The 18,331-nt window shown below is 48.5% G+C and overlaps 2 protein-coding genes across 10 annotated transcripts; both read left to right on the top strand.

The window, feature by feature from the left end:
* Positions 1-3,979: 3,979 nt before the first annotated feature.
* On the top strand, positions 3,980-10,293 carry LOC127777643 (putative disease resistance protein RGA3). 9 transcript variants are annotated; one of them, XM_052304250.1, is made up of 4 exons: positions 3,980-4,538; positions 4,646-8,607; positions 9,311-9,463; positions 9,675-10,293. In XM_052304250.1, the coding sequence occupies exons 1-2, from the start codon at positions 4,055-4,057 to the stop codon at positions 8,599-8,601; spliced, it is 4,440 nt and encodes a 1,479-aa protein (XP_052160210.1). In that variant the 5' UTR covers positions 3,980-4,054; the 3' UTR covers positions 8,602-8,607; positions 9,311-9,463; positions 9,675-10,293. The 9 variants fall into 9 exon arrangements, with proteins under 9 accessions (XP_052160210.1, XP_052160205.1, XP_052160209.1 ...); XM_052304245.1 differs by having other exon boundaries at positions 9,308-9,463; XM_052304249.1 differs by having other exon boundaries at positions 9,290-9,463.
* A 903-nt stretch (positions 10,294-11,196) lies between these two features.
* Positions 11,197-13,474, top strand: LOC127777411 (uncharacterized). The gene has a single exon (XM_052303996.1). The coding sequence runs from the start codon at positions 11,708-11,710 to the stop codon at positions 13,139-13,141; it is 1,434 nt and encodes a 477-aa protein (XP_052159956.1). The 5' UTR covers positions 11,197-11,707; the 3' UTR covers positions 13,142-13,474.
* Positions 13,475-18,331: the final 4,857 nt, after the last annotated feature.

The raw sequence follows: 18,331 nt of genomic DNA, 5'->3' as shown, positions 1-18,331 counted from the left end.
GGGACTTAACTTTAGTCCCTCTATTTAGACACTAATTTAGAGTATTAAATATAGACTACTTACAAAACTAATTACATAAATGAAAGCTAATTTGCGTGACAAATTTTTTAAGCCTAATTAATCTATAATTAGAGAATGTTTACTGTAGCATCACATAGGCTAATCATGGATTAATTAGGCTCAATAGATTCGTCTCGCGAATTAGTCCATGATTATGGATGGGTTTTATTAATAGTCTACATTTAATATTTATAATAAGTGTCCAAACATCCGATGTGATAGGGATATGGGACTAAAACTTTTAAGTCCCTATCACATCGGATGTTTGAAAATTAATAGCTCTCTGCATCTGCAGTTACTCCCATTTGGTTGCTTGCAGGTTTCTGTCCATGCCTACTTTAATCACTGACTAGCGCTGCTACTAGTGGGCCCCGCGCACGCAGCTAGGACTACTAGCACTGTTGCTGCTGCTACTAGTGGGCCCTGCACGCAGTTAATACTACTAGCATTGCTGTTGCTTGCTGCTAGGTGGTTGTAGTAGTAGGAACCGGTCTATATACAACTAGTACTACTACTAGTACTATTATTATACTACAACTAGTACTACTAAAAATACGAAGTATATATATACATGTATACGTATACAAAAGTTTATATACAACGTATACAAACTTTATATATATATGTATTAAATAATTGAAAAAAAAATACATCACGTAAATAAAGTTTGTACACATAAATTTTGTATATGTACGGGATACAAAGTTTGTATACGCGTACACAAACTTTGTATAGGTGTATAGAAACTTTGTATCCCGTACGTATAAAAACGAAAAAACCCACAAGGAAAAAACTAAAAAAAAATAAAAAAACCAGAAACAAAAATCGGACACAATATAAGGTTTGTATACATACGAGATACAAAGTTTGTATACGCATACACAAACTTTATATACGATACATACAAAGTTTGTATACGTGTATATACACTTTATATATGATGTATATGAAGTTTGTATACACATATACAAACTTTATATATACGTATATAAAGTTTGTATAAGTACGTATAAAAAGTTTGTACACATATATATTAAAAAAACCGAAAGGAAAAAAAAGAAAAAACCAGAAAAAAAAACCCGAAAAGAAAAACCAAACATGAAAGAGAAAGAAAAAAAACCGCCCGGGCCCCACCTGCGCACGCGCTGCCGCCGCGGCCCTCTCCGCGCGCGCCACGTGCCTCGCCGCGCGGGAGGGCGCGCGCGCGGTCAGTCGCGCATTAGCAAATTCGCACTATACACGTGGTCACGTACGAACCCATAGAGTTCGCTGGCCTTAGGGCATTCACAATGTGAAAATATAGAGGGCCTTAAGCCCCTCAAGTAGTCTTTATACATTGTGCAAGTGGTCATTATAGGTATTTTTTAGATGAGCCACCCTTATAGCTAATGCTTGCCCTTATGGAATAAAAAACTCATTATTTCTCTCTCTCTTGGAACTCTCCTCTCTCTCTCACCTATCAGTTCCTTGCCGCCACCGGAGAGAGAGCACCCGGGAGGAGGTCGCCGGAGATTCACCCACGAGAGCCGTCTCCCCAGCCACTGGAGGACCGCCGGAGAGCTGCTGCTGCAGCCACGACCTCCTCGCGCTGGTCGTCACCACCGCCGGAGAGCTGCGCTGCCGCCGCCTCCTCCTTCACCCGCCGGCGTCGCGACCGCCGCCTCCTCCTCCTCCCGCGAGCGTCGCCGCCGCCGGATCCAGCCCCGCCCATGAGCACCGCCGCCGCCGCCTCCTCCTCCTCCCGCGGGCGTCGCCGCCGCCGCCTCCTCCTCCAACGCCTTCGCCGCTGCTGGATCCAGCCCCGTCCACGAGCACCGCCGCCGCCGCCTCCACCTCCTCCAACGCCTCCGCTGCCGACGGATCCGACGAGCACCGCTGCCTCGCGAGAGAAGAAGAACGCGAGAGGAAAGGGGATCGGATGAAGAGAAGGGGAGAGAAGAGAAGGGAAGGGGTAGTTGAGGAGCAGTAAGATTTTTTATTTAGATGGGACCCACCTTAAGGACCACTTTGCTGTTTATACATTGTAGCAAGTGTTATTAGGTGTGGACTACATTTATATGGCCCCACCTTAAAGACCACTTGGGCCATATACATTGCTGATGCCCTTAGTAGCAACGCATGCCCCGCGCATGACGTCAGCGATGACGATTGCGAAACGAGCGCCGCGCGTACCCCCGACGTGAAGATCCCGAACAATTCCTATTCTAATATCCAGGCTATCTCCTCTACCCTGGTGGTATATTCGGCGCGATATATATGTCTCGTGCCGCCAGCCGAGAAAGGAAAACGGGATCACGCATTCAACGGCTCGCGTTCACATTACGTGTGTGCAAATCCGGCCAAGTGGAACGTAACGCATATGCAACAGGTTCAGCGTATCTCGCGTTTTCGCGTGGTTTGCACACGCCATGCCTGCCTGCCCCTCCACCGAGGCGTATCATATATGCATGTGTTGAACAAACTACAAATTTCAAATTATTTTCTTGTCGGTCAAGTATTAATTCAAGGAAGACATTGCTTTCTCTAGCTAGGTCAAGAGAGGTGCAGAGCACATGGCCATGTATAGTTTCCAATGGCGCAGTCAACCTTGTTGTTATAGTTATAAATATTAGTCAATGTGGGAGTATATGCTGGTGTTACAACGGTATATATGAACGCTGGGAGACGACGAAGCGACGGCGGCGGCGATGAGGTGGACGCGGCGGCGCGAGGGGAAGGCAGAGGCGTAGGCGGAGGCGGAGGCGGTCGCGCGGGACGGAGGCGGCGGCGCGAGGGGGAGGCGGAGGCGGAGGCAGGAGAGCGAGAGGATGGGGACGAGGGGGAGGAGGCGAGACGGAAGGCGGCGGCTAGGGTTTGGGGGTGGGTGGGCTAGTGGGGATCATTATGCAAAAAAGCCTCTCGACTTTAAGATTTTACAGCGCGGTCCTGATTCGCGTTTTTTCTCTCCCACGCACGGAATATCCGGCTACTACAAGGGCCTTCACGTAAAACATCGGCTCATAGAAACTGTTCGCGAGGGACCCATATTGAATTATATATAAATCGGAGGGATTTTTCGCAAAATTTCCACCGCGCGCCTCAATCCCAGCCGCCCACGCCTGATCGGACGGCGGAAGGAAAAAGGGGCGACGTGGCCCGCACCAACATCGCCCCAGCCCGCGCCCTTAATAATATGCGATACAGCATGGGCTGTTGCTTATCAGATCTGTTCTTCCTCTGTGCCACTGCCACACTGCCACATCCCACATGCGGGCAAATTGCTCTATCCCGGTAGCTTAGTGGCCCTGTATAGATGGGACTAAAACTTTTAAGTCCCTATCACATCGGATGTTTGAACACTAATTATAAATATTAAACGTAGACTATTAATAAAACCCATCCATAATCTTGGACTAAGTCACGAGACGAATCTTTTGAGCCTAATTAATCCATGATTAGCCTATGTGATGCTACAGTAAACATTCTCTAATTATGGATTAATTAGGCTTAAAAAATTTATCTCGCGAATTAGCTTTCATTTATGTAATTAGTTTTGTAAGTAGTCTATATTTAATACTCTAAATTAGTGTCTAAATATAGGGACTAAAGTTAAGTCCCTGAATCCAAACACCGCCTGAAGGAACAGTGGCGAATCTGGCATTATGCACCTTTGCAATCCATTGGCTGTACCGCCTGTACGTTTACTATTGCGTTCTAATTATGGTTTTCGGGGCCGATTAGACGTTTAGTTTTTTTAAATCAGATTCAAGAAGAGCAGGACGACTTTGGTTTTTTTAAATCCATTTTTGAGAGCACCATTTGGTAAAGTTCGAACAGGGTTCAGAAAACAAACAATACTTTCGCCGTGGTTTGGTAGTCCTTCACTATCTGCTCGCTCTTCACCATTCCCTTCTCTACTACTACTCCTGGACTGCTTTGTTCTCTCGCAGTCCACAGCTCTTCCATTCTCCCACTCTCCTCAGCTTAGCTAGCGGAGTAGAGACCAGACAGATCAATGGAGTCGGCGGCCGTGAACGCGGCGCGGTGGGTGGTTGGCAAGGCGCTGAGCCCGCTCTCCGGAGGGTTCGTTGAGGCGTGGGCTGCCAGCACGGAGCTCGGCCCCAACATTGGCGCCATCAAGACGGAGCTGCTCTACGCGCAGGGGATGCTACACAATGCCCGCGGCAGAGAGACCAGCAACCTTGCGCTGCAGCAGCTGCTCCTGCAGCTGCGTGGCCTCGCCTACGACGCCGAGGACGTGCTGGACGAGCTCGACTACTTCCGTATCCAGGACGAGCTTGATGGCACCTATGAGGCCGCCGAAGAGCACGCCAAGGGCTGCCTCTATGGCCTCGTGCTCAACACACGCCACACAGTCAGAAACATCAAGAAGAAGGCGTGCTCATGCGGAGATAATGGGGAAGCGAGTCGCCATGCCAACGATGGGGAAGCACTTGCAGGCAGCAGCTGCATTCACAAGCTCTTTTCCAATGCTCGAGGTACTTACTATCCATCTCATTGATAATATAAACACCTTCCACGCCTCTCTTTTGTAACCGAACATGACGGCTGTGACACCTTCATCACCGTTGCAACATTTCTACAGAAAGAAGCCGGTTCCTCTGCTGCACCTATCCCCGCAAAGCATCGCACATAGGGCACACCGTGAAAACACCAAAGCTGAAGTTTGATAGGGTGGATCTATCCACAAGAATGAAGCACATCGTTGAGCAGCTAAAATCAGTCTGCGCCAAGGTCTCCACCATCCTTAATCTGGAGTTGTTGGAATCAAACCGCACCATTGGCCTTATGAGTCTCAATGCTGCGCTTTCGCGGATGCCAGGGCAAGCACCTCTTCTTCCAAGCAGCATTGCTATGAGCCGGCCTGTAACCACTTCAGAATTTATAGACCTTGAATTTTATGGGAGGATGAGTGAGAGAAGTAAAATTACTAATGACATTACTCAGGGTGATTATTGTGGAAAAGACCTGACCATCATTCCAATTGTTGGTTCAGGTGGGATAGGAAAGACAACTCTCACTCAAAATATATATAGGGAAGTACAGAACCATTTTGATGTTAAGGTTTGGGTCTGTGTCTCTCTCAATTTCAATGTGTATAGATTGAAAGAAGAGATTGCCAAATTAATTCCTGGACTCAAAGATGAGAAACCTGGTGGCCCAGATGATTTAATCGAGCAAAGGTTGAAATCAAAGAGGTTTTTACTTGTCTTGGATGATATGTGGAATTGTGGTAATGAGGATGAGTGGAAAAGGCTCTTAGCACCCCTAAGAAAAGCACAATCAACAGGAAATATAATTCTAGTCACCACTCGTTTTCTAGCAGTCGCAGAAATGGTTAAAACAATTGATCATTCAATACAATTGGAAGGGCTAGAATCTGATGTGTTTTGGGAACTATTCCAAGCATGTGTATTTGGTGATGAGAAATCAATAGACAATCATGCGGACTTACTTGTGACTGGGAAAAAGATAGCGGAAAAACTAAAGGGCTCCCCTTTGGCAGCAAAAACTGTAGGAAGATTATTGAGAAATCACCTTAACTTGGAACATTGGACAAGCGTCCTCGAAAGTAAAGAATGGGAACTGCAAACTGGTGAGAATGATATTATGCCAGCGCTAAAGCTTAGCTATGACTATCTCCCTTTTCATCTACAACATTGTTTTACATATTGTGCTCTGTTCCCTGAAGATTACAGATTTGAAAGTGACGAGGTGATTCACTTGTGGATAGGACTAGACATATTACAATCACAGAATCAAAACAAAAAAGTTGAAGACATAGGACTGAGCTATTTGAATGATTTGGTTAATTATGGATTTTTCAGAAAAGACATGAACAAAGATGGGTCTCCGTACTATACTATGCATGACCTATTACATGAGTTAGCACTAAATGTTTCAACATATGAACATCTTGCTATAAGTAGTTCTAATGTGAGAACTGTGCAAATTCCACCATCTATACGGCATTTGTCTATTGTGATAGACGTCGTGGACGTAAATGATAGAGTGACTTTTGAAAATGTCAAGAAGGATTTCAGCACTCTACATAAGAGACTAGATGTTGAAAAACTACACTCTTTGATGATATTTGGACAATATCATGGGAGCTTTGTCATTCCTTTTGGTGATTTGTTCAGTAAAGCAAAAGCACTCCGCGTCATCTTGATGTCTACTGCATCTTATGCTATGGAGAATATGTTGCAAAACTTCTCAAAACTTGTCCATCTACGCTACCTAAGGATTGTGAAAGGATATTTTCAAGAATTAAGTATATCCAACATCATTTCAAGATTTTATCAATTGAGGATCCTTGATGTACGAGAATGCAGTGGTCACTTTAATTTACCAAGTGAAATGAGTAACCTTGTAAAGTTGCGGCATTTTCTTGTCCGGGATGATTCTCTTCACTCCGCCATTGCTAATGTGGGAAAGCTGAAATGTTTACAAGAATTAAGGAGATTTGAAGTCAAAGGACAAGCTGAGGCATTTGCATTAAGGCAGATAGGGCAATTGGAAGTGCTAAAAAGATCACTGGGCATTTATAATCTCGAAAATGCACAGACAGGGGAGGAAGCAAACCTTTTAAACAAAAGGCACTTACACAAGTTAGTATTAGTTTGGTCTAATGATTCTTCACGAGCAGAACATGTTCTGGAAAATCTTAAACCACATGACAATCTACAGGAGTTACATATTAAAGGGCATGGAGGCACCACTTGCCCATCATGGTTGGGTGTTAACTTGTCTACCAAAAACTTGCAATCTCTTTGTCTGGATGGCATACAGTGGAACAAATTTCCACCTCTAGGTGAATTGTGGTTGGTTAATGCGTGCGGTGAAGAGTCCTTGAGTTGTACAACAAGTCAAAGTTTTCAAAAATTAAAAAGGTTAGAGCTAGTTGGCATACCACGACTAGCAAAATGGGCTGGAATTGATGCTTCCCATGTGTTCTCCCTGCTAGAGGTATTCATTGTAAGAGATTGCCCAGAACTTATGGAGTTGCCATTTTCACATTCTACTTGCCCTCGATCAGGACCGGAGATGAACTTGACCCAATTCCCTACATTAAGGGAGCTTGAGATTGTAAATTGTCCAAAGCTGTCATCATTTCCTCACATTCCTTGGACAAGCTCTCCATGTCGTGTTCTTATTGATGAAGTGGGATCAGATTTTCAGCGGTTGGATTACTCAAAAAATGACCAATCTGAATTTTGCTTGGTAGTTGAGGGAAAGGATGGCCATCTAGATATGTCATTCTGGAATGTATTGGCATTTAGTAATCTAACTGAACTGAAATATTTGTATTTGAAGAAATGTCCTCCTTTGCCACTGAAACATCTCCTAGTGCTATCATGTTTGAGGAGTCTCACGATACATGTTTCAAGTAATGTCTTGTTGAATGTTGAAGCTGAGAACACTGTCGGCTACCAATTTCAGATTGAGGATCTCAGTATCGATGACTGTAGCTGTAGCGGGAAGGAACTGACACTGTTGCTATCTCTTTTCCCCAAACTCTCGGGGTTATCATTAGTAAGATGTGGGAACATAAGAGGGCTTGGTGTGGCGAAGGAGCAGATGATGGCAATATCAGCATCATCGTCGTCACCTTCTGGTCATAAGTTGGAGGATGCACGTGTAGGACAGGAGCAGGAGCAACTAAGAGGAGAGGATGAGAAAGCAGCAGCTGATTCAGGACTGCTGCTCTTGCCCCACCAACTTCAGGAGTTGTTCATCTCGAATATCTCAGAGCTAATCCTGCAGTTTGATTCTCTCGTAGATGGCACGGCAGGAGGCTTAAGAGGCATAGGAGGAGGATTACAAGGCCTGCACTCCCTACGAACACTCACTGTTGGGGATTGCCCCAATTTCCTCTCCTCCTACTACTCGTCCTCCTCCTCATCTTGCTTCCCATTTCCACCCTCCCTGCAAAATCTGTTTTTTGATGGTGTGGGAGGCATGGAGACTCTAGCGCCCCTCTCAAACCTCAGCTCTCTCACCAGATTAATCATAGAGGGATGTATGGATTTAAGCGGTGAGGGCTTGTCTTCTCTCCTCGCCCATGGCAAACTCACAGACCTGCGCATCAGAAAGACCCCCAAATTCTTCGTCGGGTGTGGCTCTGACCCCTTGCAGCTGCAGTGCCTCGAAACAGATGACATCACAAAGGTCCTTGCCGCGCCCATCTGCAGCCTCCTTGCTTCCTCACTCACCAGTCTAACCATTAGAAGCAACAACGAGGTGGAGCGCTTCACAAAGGAGCAAAGCGCGGCCCTTCTGCTCCTCTCCTCCCTCCAGGACCTTGAATTTCGGTGCTGCTCGGAGCTGCAGTCCCTCCCCACTGGGTTACACAGACTCACCAGCCTCAAGAGATTAAAGATCTGGTTCTGTCCAGCCATCCGTTCGCTGCCCAAGGGCGGCCTTCCGAGTTCACTGGAAGTACTAGATGTCCGTTATAGCGACAACGAGGAGCTCAAAAGGCAGTGCCGCAAGCTGAGAGGAACCATTCCGATCATCAAAGACAGATACTACTACTAATCCAAGGTAATGGTAAAAAACACACCCCTAGTTTGACACATCCCCAGTTCACATTCTGTTTGGCACACCACTGCTATTGTTTGATTCATCTATCTGACCAACCTGCTTGTTCTGATCTACTGTGCATGCCTCCTTTTGGATTAGGACATGCCTTACCTTCACAGTTGTTTCCATGCACAATTTAAGTTAATAAATAACTTGTGCCTCTTCCACCGTGTGTATTATTACACAAAAACTGCTTGGTGAAAGCATACAAGTTCATCTCTGCAGCTGATTGTTTGGTCAGTCAACTTTTCCTATTTATCATATCTTTCAGCGGTTCCGGGTTTTAATGGAACTATTAACTTTGAGAAAACTGTTGTGTTTCACTGAAATTTTCCTTGTGTCAGTTCTTATCGTTGAATTTGGCACTCTTAGACTCGATATGTAAAGTACCTTTCTGATTAACTGAAATTTATACCCTGTTTTGGCCTAGTTCAGTTGACCGAAATTTATACGTTGCTTTGGCCTAGTTCAGTTCAAAATATGTTATCAGCATGCTATACTAATTTTTCTTCTTCTTCAGTTCATCAAGGTAGTGCAATGTATTCAGATAGTCAGTTAATACTTATCGGTAGAAACAGACATTCTTCTTGAACTATATGAAGTACAATCTTCATTGTTTCCCTCAGCTTCTGACAGCAAACAGCTTCCACTTGTTTATCAGCAGGAGGTACTTAACTAATGTCAACAATTTCAAAAGTATGATGGCTTCACCTGGAGAGTTCTCTCCTGCTCAATTGCCTGCAGTTGGTGTAGCCTGCAATTCCATGACAAAGGAGTCAAGGAGGCTGTTGGTTACAAAGGACAGTTTCCACAACTGGTAAGCTTGCAGTTTGTAATATATGTACTTTTGTTATTTTACTAGCAATATAATGCATATGTGGCCGTCAGTAGTTGTGCATAACTTGCTTGAATTGACTTGTCACTTGTGGCTACCTCAATATGCTGTAAAAGAGCTCACTTCAATCATGTATATGTTCATTTTGGCAGATCTCTAGTTGATACTGTTTTTTTTTTCCCTCTGTTTCTAGAGAAAGGAAGGAGTCGATGAACTGAACATGCAGCTCTGGTAGAAGTTCACAACCTTTCTTCCTTGTAACCACAGCTGCAAGTCTCAGGTCTGCAATAACAGGTCGCATGCCCCTGTTTGTTCTAGTGCTTGCAGTTATTTAATCAGCTCCATTACAATCACATGCTCTTACTCCATGGAAACTACTAAAGTATTAGCATGCTTAGTTGGAGAGGATCAAAGAGGACTGGAAGAGTATCAAGCAAGGGCAAATCTACAGGTCATCGGTGACCTGTACGCATACGGATTGCCTAATCCTTTGATCCTTATCTGGGGTTATCTCCGGTGCATCTCGAGCTGGAACACGCCACTTGCTATAACAAATACGCAGATATGTATATAGCGGGCGAAGGTGCTCTGAACCCAAGTTTACCCAATGAACAGCGTCAACAGAGCAGCCGTCAGAATCAGGATAACTCGAAGGAGGAGGTTGATTTGGTTGATTTGGTCCCTCGACTTTTAATCAATGCTTACTTTAGTCCCTCAGTTTTCAGAAGAGTCTGTTTGTGTGTAATTGGATCAAATTTATCCTTCTGTTTATGTGGCGTGATGAGGGAATTTATACGGCTCGTCTCTAAATCTATTTTTTTTACTCGTTTCTAAACCTAAATTTGTTGACCATCCCATTCTCATTGGCATGGTAAGGATTTGACCATACAGCAAGCTAAGATTTTGAAGCGTATGAGTAATATCATTTGAGTAAATTTTAAAGTAGATCTAGCCGTGTAAATGCGCATGCCACCCTATTGGCTACTATTATCAAGCCATGAGTCGTACCGCAACATTAGCTTGCCAAGTGACTATTCATGCCTTCATGCTGTAGAATTCAAAACTACAGATCAGCTTGGTCCCCTGACTTTAATCAACGATCGGTTTCGTCTGGTGGAGAATTCAAAAAAAAAATAAAGCCTGAGCAAATTTAACTATATTAAATATTTACCATAAAAACACACCGAAATACTTTTGCGCGGCTACTAATGAACCCGGGCTGTTTGGTTAAAAGAGCTACTTAGTTTGGTTTCTCAAATTGATTTTTTAATTGGTGTGACTTGATGAGAAGCAGATTGGGTATGGACGTGTATGGATAAGAAGCAATGTTCTCTTTCTCCATCTCCCAGCGGTACTTTTAAATGGCATTTCTTGTAACCAGTTGATAAAATCCAATCTTAAATATTTCACAGAAAACCCACACAAACAAGTCGAGAAACAACTTGGGAGATATTTTATGTTTATGTTTGAACATCTACATAGTCTCAAAACAAATATTCAATCATTAATGTTTCTAATAATTTGTTAATAAAAATTATTAAAAATAACTACTCCATCAAAGTGCTTTTCATAATGAATCTATTAATAATATTTTGACATACTACACCCTAATATTTATTTTACATACCAGTAATTCGAAATGTCAAGTTTCACTACATTCTATAAGCCTCATCTATTTAACAATCGACGAAATATCTGGACGACCACTAACAAAAGAAGGCAAAAAGCGAAAAAGTTGGTGAACCAAATTGGCCCTTTTTGGACCAAAGTGGGACGAGCATGAAAGCTGAGGGACCAAATTGCTTATCATCCCGTCCAAAATCAGCTGCCAGCGCCCGCCCCGCCCGCGCCGACGACCTGTTCGACGTTTTAACCACGAGCGCCCACGGGATTTTCACCGTGTCACGCCGCGCCACGCGCCCACGCCCACGCCCACGCCGCGCGTTCGCGTGCCTTCCCGTTCGCGCCACCCGCCTTTCTCCCTCTCAGTCCCATGCTGCGACCGCACCCAAAACTAGTAGCCGTCTCTGACCACCCGCGCCTGCGGCATCCCACAAATACACGGGCCGCGCCGCACGTCGGAACGGCGCGACATGGCCATTGTTAAGCCGCGACCTCGCCTCGCGTTTCTTGCAATCCCAACAAGCAAACCGTCTCATCTTCTTCTTCCTCCTCCTCCGATCTTCTCCTCCTTGTCATGCGATCGAGCTTTGCTCTGCTCTGGCAATGGCGATGAACAAGCTAGTCGGCGCCGCGGTGAGGCGGCCGGGCTGGGCCGACCTCCCGCGGGACCTCCTCGAGTCCGTGCTCGGCCGCCTCCCCGTGCCGGACCGCCTCCGCTTCCCCGGCGTGTGCACGGCGTGGCAGTCGGCTGATGCGGCCTCCGCCACCGCGAGGTTCCGCGCCGCGCAGCCGCCGTGGCTCATGCTCCCGTTCAACCCGACGGCGCGCAGGCAGAGCCCGAGCGGCGGCGGCGGCGGCGGCGGCGGTGGGGATGGGAGGTTCTTGGAGGCGAGGTTCTTGAGCCTCTCCGATGGCAGGGCGTACGCCATCCCGCAGCCGGCGCCGGCGGTGTCTGAGCGGATATGTGTTGGCTCGTCCGATGGCTGGCTCGTCACCGCCGACGCGGCATCGGAGCTCCACCTCCTGAACCCGCTCACCGGCGCGCAGGTCCAGCTACCCTCGGTCACCACGCTTCCCTTCGTCGACGCCAGCCGCGACGCCGACGGCCGTGTCGCGAGCTACGACCTCCGCTTCTGCTTCGGCGATGGAGACAACGACGGCGACGAGGTGCTCGTCCCGCCGGAGTCGTTCGCGCCGGACAGGCTCAGGTACGAGCTCTACGAGAAGGCCATCCTCGTCGCGCCGCCGCGGAGGCAGACGACGCCGGCGGGGTCTTGGGGCGGCTACGCCGTGCTGCTCATCTGCCAGCCACTGTACCGTCTCGCCATTGCCAGAGCAGGGGACACGAAGTGGACTCTCCTCGACACGCCATCACGATGCTGGGTCGACGCCGTGCGCGCGTCCTCCGCCCCCGCCGCCGCCGACGGGCACCAAGCGGTGTACACGCTGGACTCCGTGGGGCGCGTCGAGGCATGGGACATGGACGTCACGGCGGCGGGCACGACGCCGTCGCCGCCCAGGGAGATCGCCCCGCCGTGCTGCTGCTCCGGCCGCGCGTGCTCCATGTCGATCCCCTGCAGCAAATACCTCGTCGAGCTCTCGCCGGGGCACCTGCTCCAGGTGCACCGGCTCAGGGACAAGGCGCACGCGCGGTCCAAGTGGGAGCCCCGGCAAGAACGCGTCGAGTACACCACCGTCAAGGCCGAGCTCTTCGAGTGGAACGCCGCCGCCGGCGGCCATGGCGAGTGGGCGCGGGTGGACGGCGCCGCCGCCGGCATCCTCGCCGGGCGCGCGCTGTTCTTGGGCAAGAGCGCGTCGCTGTGCGTCCCGGCGGATTGCTGCCCGGAGGTGAAGGGCAACTGCGTCTACTTCACCGACGACGGGCCATGGTCGCACGAGAGGTGCCACGAGGTGGTTCCCGACGTCGGCGTGCTCGACCTCGCCGACGGGAGCTACAAGGTGCCACGCGGCGCCGTGCGCGACCTGCTCTGGAAGTGGCCGCCGCCGGTGTGGGTCTTCCCTTCCTGCACCAACTGACGAACGCCAATCCGTCAGTCTGAATTCTGAAATGTTCAGAGTTTTTTCCTTTTTTTCAGACAAAGTTTCAGATATCTTCATTTCTTCAGCATCTGCAGCTCAGCTTTTTGTTGACCTGCTTGCTGCTTGTAAAAAGTTGTTTAGCTTCCGAATGCGTGGGTGATGTCAACGTCTTGTTGACCTGTTTGCAATAAGTTGTAAAAATGGATGTGCTTGTCAGTGTGAGAACGAGGTCAATCTCTGGTTGACCTCTTGTAACAACAAATTGCTAGTTGTAGCCAAGACAGGTTGCCCTGTCAGGATCACAATGTACTAATCTGGTTCATTATTCAAGATACCAGTGCCGTCTGTGAGTTTTGATGTGCAAAACAGGTCAAATTTCGTAGAAACTGAAAAAATATTCAGTGATAGTATCGGTGAAACTCACAATATTGATGCAAAGAAGGGGTTTTATTTTGCAAGCATTGGAAAGTCCCTATCCCAAATTCATGGCCCGCCGTGAAAAACCTTGCTAGGCCTCATTGAGCCACTTTAGAAAAGGAATAAGTTCACTGTAGGTCCCTCTATTTGTAGCTCAGTCCAATTTTCGTCCCTGAACCACAAAACCGGATATGACCCATCCTCCAACTTACGAAAACCGGACAAACGGGACCCTCGGCAGTATGGAGGGCGGTTTTGGTAGACGTGGCGCCTACGTGGTTAATTTGATTGGGTTTTCATCTGACGTGGCATGGACGTGGCGCTGACGTGACAATTCGATTCAGAAAAATATTAAACCCTGCAGGACCCACATGTCAGTTTCACACACAAATCAATAAAAAAAATGGTGGGGCCCACATGTCATTCTCACCCACCTCCTCTCTCCCCTCTCCCGATCTCACCCCACAGAGCGGCGGCGCCAGGGATGACAACGAGGCGAAGTGGGGGGCGGCGGCAGGTGGACGGCGGCGCGAAGCCGACGGGTCTGAGTGGGGCGACGGCGGGCGGAGTGGCTGCGCCCGAAGCCGGCCTCCTCTTCCCCTCTCCCGCCGCCGCAGTCGTCGCACCCATGCTTCTCCCGACCACGATGCCGCCGCCTTCGCCACGGCGTTCGCTGAGGCCCCCGCGCCGCAGGAGCAGAGGCGGAGGGTGAGTCGTCGGACGCGTCGTCGGAGGCGGGGGGCAGCGTCGAGCTCCCGTCCGCGTGCGGCTGCGACTCGGCGGCAACCGGCTCCCGCTGGCACAGCCGGCCGCCGTGGTCTCCTCTTCCTCCTCCGCGGCGGTGGCGGCGGGGGGCGGCGGCGCTGGGGAAGGGGCTCCGCATGCGGGGCGCCGCCCGCCCAGGGAAGCTGCTCCTCGTCTTCGGCCGCTGCATTGGCGCGGACCCCACGCGCGGGCTCGTGGAGGAGTTTTGGGCCACGACGCCGCCCGACTCCGACGAACTAGAGCTCACGCGCGGGTGAGGTGCCGGAAGCTGCACGACTGTGTCGTCGTCACTTGCTCTTGTTCCTTCTCATTTTGTAGCCTCATCACCTGCTACTTGCTCCCATTTCGATCGATGATAACGGTAGGATCGATATGCAACTTCCCTATTACTGCACCTAGTATTCGTCTAAATCCATTTGTATATAGCTGCCGCACAATAACATTGGCAGTGTTGCACTGTTGCGTCGAGCCAATATTGGCTGCAATCGAGCTCAGCTGCTACTCCCTGCACTTCTGTATGTACACTGCATATACTACGAGACAAGCAAGCTGCGGGATGGGCGGCGAGGAGGTGCAGCGCGACGAGGTGGGGCAGGTGTTGGTGAAGAGCAGCGCCCCCGCCCGCGCCCCATGGTCGGGTCGGCTCGAGTCGAGGAGTTGCAGCTCGATGGCAACAAGGCAGAGGAGGGACCGCAGCGCGGGCTGCCGCAGCAGGGAAGGGGACGCGGTCGTGCAGCTCCCGGCACCGCGCCCACGTGCGCGGCCGTGAACTTCTCCACGAGCCCCCGCGCGGGGTCTGCGCCGGCGCCGCGGACGAAGACGAGGAGTAGCTTCTCGGGGCGGGCGGCGCCCCGCGCGCGGAGCCCTCCCCCCAGCGCTCCCGCCGCCGATGCCCAGCCCTTCTCCCGTGTCGCCGCCGTCGCGTCATCGGTCACTACCGCCGGACCTCCTCGTGACGCCGCGGAGAGGGTAGGGAGAGGGAAGGAGGAGGAAGAAGAGAAGGGTGAGAATGACATATGGGGCCCACGTGGGCCCCACCATTTTTTATTCATTTGCATGTGAAACTGACATGTGGTCCCACGTGGTTTAATATTTTTCTGGATCAAATTGCCACGTCAGCGCCATGTCAATGCCACGTCAGATGAAGACAAGTCAAATTAGCCACGTAGATGCCACGTCGGCCAAAACCGCCCTTAATACTGCTGAGGGACCTCGTTTGTCCGGTTTTCGCAAGTTGGGGGACAGGTCATACCTGGTTCTGCGGTTCAGGGACGAAAATAGAACTGAGCAACAAATAGAGGGACCTAAAGTGAACTTATTCCGAAAGATCTAATGAGGCCCGTAAATTGACAGCCCAACATAAATGGGCCGCAAGTAAGAGGAAAGCCCACTTCAATCCAGTTCTTGGGCTTCACAACATGACAACCAACATGGGCCGCAAGTAAGAATGCACTTGTATGTATACGCATACACATCATCATCACGTAAGTACATACTTATTTGTAATCGTATCTCTAACACATCCTCAATAGGCACATCAATATGTAATCCATAATTTTGAGAATTTGTTTCAAAAAAAAAAAGATAAATTTTGAGAACCTTCTGTGTGTAATCATATATCATGATTTTTTAACCTTTATGATAAAGGTGCTTTCCCCTTATGATTGACTTTGTTTATTCACACATGGAAAGTTGTCGAACGTGATTATGAAACGACCAACGCAGACGCAGTCTTCGATTTGATTAACTCCGGTTTTTTGTAGCCTTGTGATCGATTGATTGTTAATCCCACGACAAATCGGTTTGGTACGCTGGATCGCTGGCCAATTTGTACGAGATAGCCCCCACAACACACATGCTGCCCAGGGCATTGGTGCTGGGGTTTCATGGCTGTCTGATCGAGCAACATCTTATATTCCCAATTCCTCCATGTCGCTAGCAATGTTGCTTTTGCTTCAATTCATCAAGCAAGCCCCATTCTGTAGCCAGCTCTAGCAAATTTGCATCAGAAGCAACAGTTTTATTTTCAGTGCGACTACATAGTTAAGTGTTTAACAAGGACATGTCAATTAAGAAAAGGAAAAATTGAGGCAGAGCAGACAGTGGATGAAAGCAAAGATCCAAGGCAAATGGTCCATCCATTTGGGGCTTATATAAAGAAGCCATTCACCTGCCACAGAGATGGACACTTGAAAGCAACCCTTTTCATCGTAGCAACGACGACAGTAAGCTGCGCTGTCTCTCTCTCTCTCGATCGGTTCTTTTTTTTCTGAACCCTGATACAGATGGTGGTAGTACATCGCTACAGGTTAAGAAAACGGTGCAAGAACTGAATGAGTGATCCAAAATTCCAAATGCAGGCATAGGTTCAGTGTATTATTTTGTCGTTGGAAAATGTTGGTTCTCGATTTGGTGAGATTGATTGGAGAACATGAATTGGCATTGCTGTCGAGTGATTGGCCAAGTGGTTGCATATATACAGGTTTGTTCTTGCGTTCAGGTTGATGAGAATGACCGAGCAACAAATTGGGTGGATAAATGGGTTCCTTTTCTCCCTCAAGTTTCATGTGTCCACTACTACACAGTTAAGCTTATAGGTTTGTACAAGCTAAGCTCTACTAATCAGAAGCATGATTACTACTACATGATTTACGATCGATTTAACAATTTAGCATCATGGTTAAAAGAAGGAATCAGCTTTAATTTAATCCAGCCCCCGGTTGTGTTGGGTTCCGGCGTTTGCAAGCCAACGCGAAACGAGAAAACACGTGCGCGCGTGCATTGACACCGCGCAGCATCCTGACAAAAATTCAGTTGAGATTTGAGGACGAACCTGCCTGAGACCCGAGTGTTCCTCTCGCTGCCCGGCGCCGCCGCGAGCAACCCTGAATTAATCAGGCACCTTCTGCTGTACAGTTTTATGCCATTTATTCCACACTGCTGTACGTGTCGCTGCAGCTTGGTGCGTGTACTTGGTAGGCTCAAACGTTTGGTAGATCTGTGAATCTGTTGTGATCACCATTCTGTAGCCAACGCCAACGCGTGAATGAACCAACCTACCTCTCGTCATGAAGCACGAGGCAGACGACCGTTTCGTCACCAACATTACATATAATCGACGCAAAGAAAAACACCGGGTTAACGGAAGGAGCGTCCTTAAAAAATATTGTAAAGCGAGCGTAGCTCAATTGGTTTGTTGAACCACGCACTCATCAACAATGAGGCGATGTGCTCCCTCCAAACATTTTTTCGTCAACAGAGAGACGCCCGTTCTTCCTCCGGACATTTTTTTCTAAAAGAAAATTATGAATATATTGGGAATTGAATACCAGACCCCCAGAGTTAAAAGTTAAAACCACACACCCTTGCCACAGTACATCTCTGAATAAGCGATCTTGATCTGCCTCGGCCAATCGACGGCGAGCGATCGGCGATCGGGTTGTTGTTGGTGGTGCACTGGTGCGCTAGCTGGGCCACTACTTGTCTAGTACTCGTCCCCACCCCTGTAGCTGTAGCTGCCTGCTCTGCTCTGCCGTTTGCACTGTGCAGCAGCTGCAGCTGCTGCTGCTCGTAGTGAGGCTGTGTTTAGTTGGGGAAAAGGAAATTTTTGGACGTCATATCAGACGTTTGACCGGATGTCGGAAGGGGTTTTAGACACGAATGAAAAAACTAATTTCAGAACTCGCTTGGAAACCGCGAGACGAATCTTTTGAGCCTACTTAAGCCGTCATTAGCACATGTGGGTTACTGTAGCACTTATGGCTGATCATAGCCTAATTAGGCTCAAAATATTCGTCTCGCGATTTATAGCTAAACTGTGCAATTGGTTTTTCTTTTTGTTCACATTTAATGCTCCATGCATGTGTTCAAAGATTCGATGTGATAGGTGAATGAGAAAATTTTTGGGAACTAAACTGGCCCTGAGTGGTTGCGCCGTTGCGAGCTCCGACCCACCACACGACGCCACCAACCTCTGGTTGCCATCATCCACTCGACGCGACGCCA

Source organism: Oryza glaberrima, chromosome 6 (assembly GCF_000147395.1).
Source record: "Oryza glaberrima chromosome 6, OglaRS2, whole genome shotgun sequence".
NCBI classification, from domain to species: Eukaryota; Viridiplantae; Streptophyta; class Magnoliopsida; order Poales; family Poaceae; genus Oryza; species Oryza glaberrima.
Note: the sequence above shows the minus strand (reverse complement) of the source record. Positions and strands in the feature narration are given on the sequence as shown.